This window comes from Myotis myotis, unplaced genomic scaffold, assembly GCF_014108235.1.
Source record: "Myotis myotis isolate mMyoMyo1 unplaced genomic scaffold, mMyoMyo1.p scaffold_m19_p_7, whole genome shotgun sequence".
Taxonomy (NCBI): Eukaryota; Metazoa; Chordata; class Mammalia; order Chiroptera; family Vespertilionidae; genus Myotis; species Myotis myotis.
Window position 1 is genome coordinate 92,496,146 of NW_023416379.1, and position 3,615 is coordinate 92,499,760.

Genomic DNA, 3,615 nt, shown 5'->3' on the forward strand with positions numbered 1-3,615 from the left:
TGGACCCCACAACCCAGGCATGAGCCCTCCCAGGAACTGAACTGCAGGACGATGCCCAACCAACTGAGCCACACCGGCCAGGGCAGCCCTTACAACTCTTGAAATTATCCTCCAGTTGACAGATAAGGAAATTGAGACGCAGAATAGATAACTTGCTCAGCGAGTAACTTGTGCAGGTAAAAGTGTCCCCGAACCCACACTCTGCACATGACACAATATCACCACCCACCAACCCACACACAGCCAGGTGCCCAGGTGCCACCCACTTACCTTATCAGGACCTCCCCCGCCCGCTCCCCCCAAGCGGGTGCCACAGCTGGCCTCTGCTCACGGCAGCCCTGTGAGACGGGGAAGGTGGGTCACATGTGGACAGGGCCTTTTATAGCCCCAGCACCCCAACTGGCTCCGTCTTCTGCCACCTGACCTGCTGGCTGCTCCCTACACCAGCTGTGCCCATTCACCATGGAGAAGATCCTTGTCCTTCTGCTTGTCACCCTGGCGGTGGTGGCCTACGCGGTCCCTGACCCCCGGGGAATCATTGTCAACCTGGTAAGGCTGGCTCTTGACCTCTGGGTCCCACCGGGGGCTGCCCAGAGCTGGAGGTGAGGCGCCTTCTTCCACTGCCTGTGCCCTGTCCTCGCCTCCTCCCCAGGGGCCCCAGAGAAGCTGACCAGCTGGGCACATGCTCAGAGCAGTGGTTCAGCCTGGCTAAGGGAGTTTGCAAACTAGAGCCCTCGGCACCGTCCTGAAAGCCTGGCTCAGAGCCCAGGGGTTTAAGCTCCCAGTTCTCAGAGCCTCACGGACATCCAGTCATCACACGAGCGACCCAAGAGGGACCCTTCCTATCAACCTGGACAGCCACGCTCCCCCCCCCCCCCCACACACACACACACCACTCTCCCCGAGGGCACCCCCCCCCCCCATGCTGAGATCCCTAACGGGTGCCACGCTCGGGCTTGGGGGCAGGGTCCCACTGAGATTATGTGCAAAGGTCCTTCGGGGAGGGAGGAGTTTTCCAGGGAGAAGGTCCTTCATTTTCACAGGCTCCTTCCTCAAAGGCCTGTGGGACCCAGAGACTTGGAGACCGTTTGGGGGCCACACGGGCACCCTCCATGGGAGCGCTGAGGCAAGGGGCACGGCTCCAGGGGCACCCAGGGAGCTGGCGGTACAGCCCCGCCCAGGCAGCCTCACTGCACCCACCGCCCTTCCCCACGGGGCTGGGGGTGGCGGGGAGGCTCAGCCGGAGGTGGCGGGTGGAGCCGGCCCAGGGGAGGGTCCGCTGACGGCTCCCCTCCCTCCCCCCCACCCCCCACCCCCCACGCAGGAGGAGGGCGAGCTCTGCCTGAACAGCGCCCAGTGCAAGAGCAAGTGCTGCCACCGGACGAGCGGGCTGAGCCTGGCCCGCTGCGCGCCCAAGGCCAGCGAGAACAGCGAGTGCTCTGCCAAGGTGGGTCCGAGGACTGGGGGGCGGGGGGCACCCAGAGAGGCGGCCTCCAGGCTTGGGGATGGATGGGGAGGGAGTAGCCGGAACCTCCAATGTTGGGGAGACAGGAAGGTCAACGGGCCTCCAAGCCCTTTCCCAGCCCAGGGTCTCAGCTGACCAGGGGGTGCGCGGGGGCAGGGATCTGGTACCCATTTCGTGGATGGGTAGAGAGAGGCTCCCCAGGCAGACCTGGTTAGGAAGAGCGGAGGAGCCAGAGAGGGAGCCAGGGCGCCCGGGGGCAGTCAGGGGGCAGCACCGCGGGAAAGACGGGCTGCCCCCTGGTTCTGGCGTCAGATCCAAGGCAAGTGATGCCCGCGGAGCCCCCACAGCGTGTGACTCCCCTGGCGCCCTGTCTCCGCAGACGCTCTACGGGGTTTACTACAAGTGTCCCTGCGAGCGGGGCCTGACCTGCGAGGCGGACAAGTCCATCGTGGGCTCCATCACCAACACCAACTTTGGCACCTGCCGAGACAAAGGCCGCTCCCAGGAGTGAAGCCCCACGGGCCGTGCCCGTGGCCCAGCCGGAAGGGTGCCCCTCCTGTGCCCCTTCTCCCCGGCTGGCCGCCCGGGACCAGCACCTCCATGTCCTGATTGGGTTCTTGGCCATTAAAGCCCGTCCTGCAAACCTCCCCCGAGGCCTGGATGTCACTGCTGAGTTGGCGTCTTCCTTTCACAGAGCCTGTGCCCCTCGGAGCCCGCAGCAAACAGGCCGGAGGAAGGAGGGAGGAGGCTGCACAGGCAGAGGAGGCAGAGGATCTCCCCACTTCTGGGGAGCAATCCCTCCTCCCTGGGAGCCCTCCTTGCCCCTCAAGTTCTCAGACAGAAAGACAGGCAAGCATGTGTGCGCTTGCACACACACACACACACACACACACACGCACACACACCCCTCTGGTGGGGCGCTATAATGACCCTATTCTTTGCCCTGCATCAAAGCTTACCTGTCCCCTGTGCTGGGCTCACACCTCTGTTCTGGGCCCCAACTTTCAGATGTGACAACCAGAGGACACACGCGTGTGTGAAGGGTCAGACTGTTAGGGTCACCGAAGGAGGAACGCATGAGGATAAAAGGGGTAAAGAATTATGAATTTATTAGGTCATCTGGGTACCAGATGGGCTGAGCCCCAAAATGGGGCCAGCTGCCGCGAAGACTGGGAGTCAGAGGTTTTTAAAGGACCCTGGGCGGAGGATTCTCTGTGCAGGTCCGGATCCTGGGAAACTCCGGAGGGGAGAGATAAGGGTCTTGGCAAGTGGAATGTCCATTGTGAAGGGGCCTAAAGGTCAGTTCCCAGGGGCGGGGGTACGGATCAATTATTTGATCAGACCTAACACAGACCACCAACTTCGCTGTGGGCTCCCTGTGCTCACAAATCAAACCCTCACAGTGATGCTGGGAGAAGGGTTGTCTCCACTTTAGAGATAAAAGACTGAGGTTTAGAAGGTTCGGTGCCTTGCTCGATGTCACAGAACTAGGAAAAGTTGGCACTAAACCCATCTCACTCCACCCCCACCCCCTTTTCTACAATTCCCTGTTCTTTCCCAATTATTCATATCAGGACAAGTGGGTGGAGTTGCAGGGAATTTAGTTTTGGCTTAATATAAAAATTTCCTACTCCAACCTGAGGTCCCCGTCTGAGATGTGCAAGTGGAGGGTCCCTGAGTGGGCTGCTGGAGAGGAAATTCGCACAGAGACTGTGGGAGAGGCAACTCAGTGAGCTGCCTGCCAGCCCCAGGATTCTGTAGTTCCGGGATCAATGAATTCTTCGAGTAACCATTAGGTTTATGAGTTAGGGACTCGATTCAGCTGTAACAACAACGACCAAAAAACAAGCAAATAAACAAATAAAAAGAAAACAAAGTGATACGGCTTTACACATGGGGCATATATTTCTCATGAGTCAAGAAGTCTAGAGATAGGAGGTGCTGGCATTTGTTTGGGGGCTGGCAGATCTGCCATTCTCTTGACCTTCTCACAAGGCACACGCCTGCATAGCAGCTCCTAACGTCATATCCTCGCACCAGATGCTCAGTGAGAACGTGCAGAGCAGAGGATGGGTGGGATAGGGAGTGAGGGCAGGTAGGTCTCCTACGATACTTTCTTGTCTTGTGCTAAAGCCTCCAGGCAGACTTCT

General features: G+C 59.6%; 1 protein-coding gene across 1 annotated transcript; it reads left to right on the forward strand.

Moving 5' to 3' along the window:
- Positions 1-425: 425 nt before the first annotated feature.
- On the forward strand, positions 426-2,106 carry CLPS (colipase). Its single transcript, XM_036316249.1, has 3 exons — positions 426-549; positions 1,325-1,447; positions 1,845-2,106. Exons 1-3 carry the CDS (start codon positions 463-465, stop codon positions 1,974-1,976), a joined length of 342 nt encoding a protein of 113 aa, XP_036172142.1. The 5' UTR covers positions 426-462; the 3' UTR covers positions 1,977-2,106.
- Positions 2,107-3,615: the final 1,509 nt, after the last annotated feature.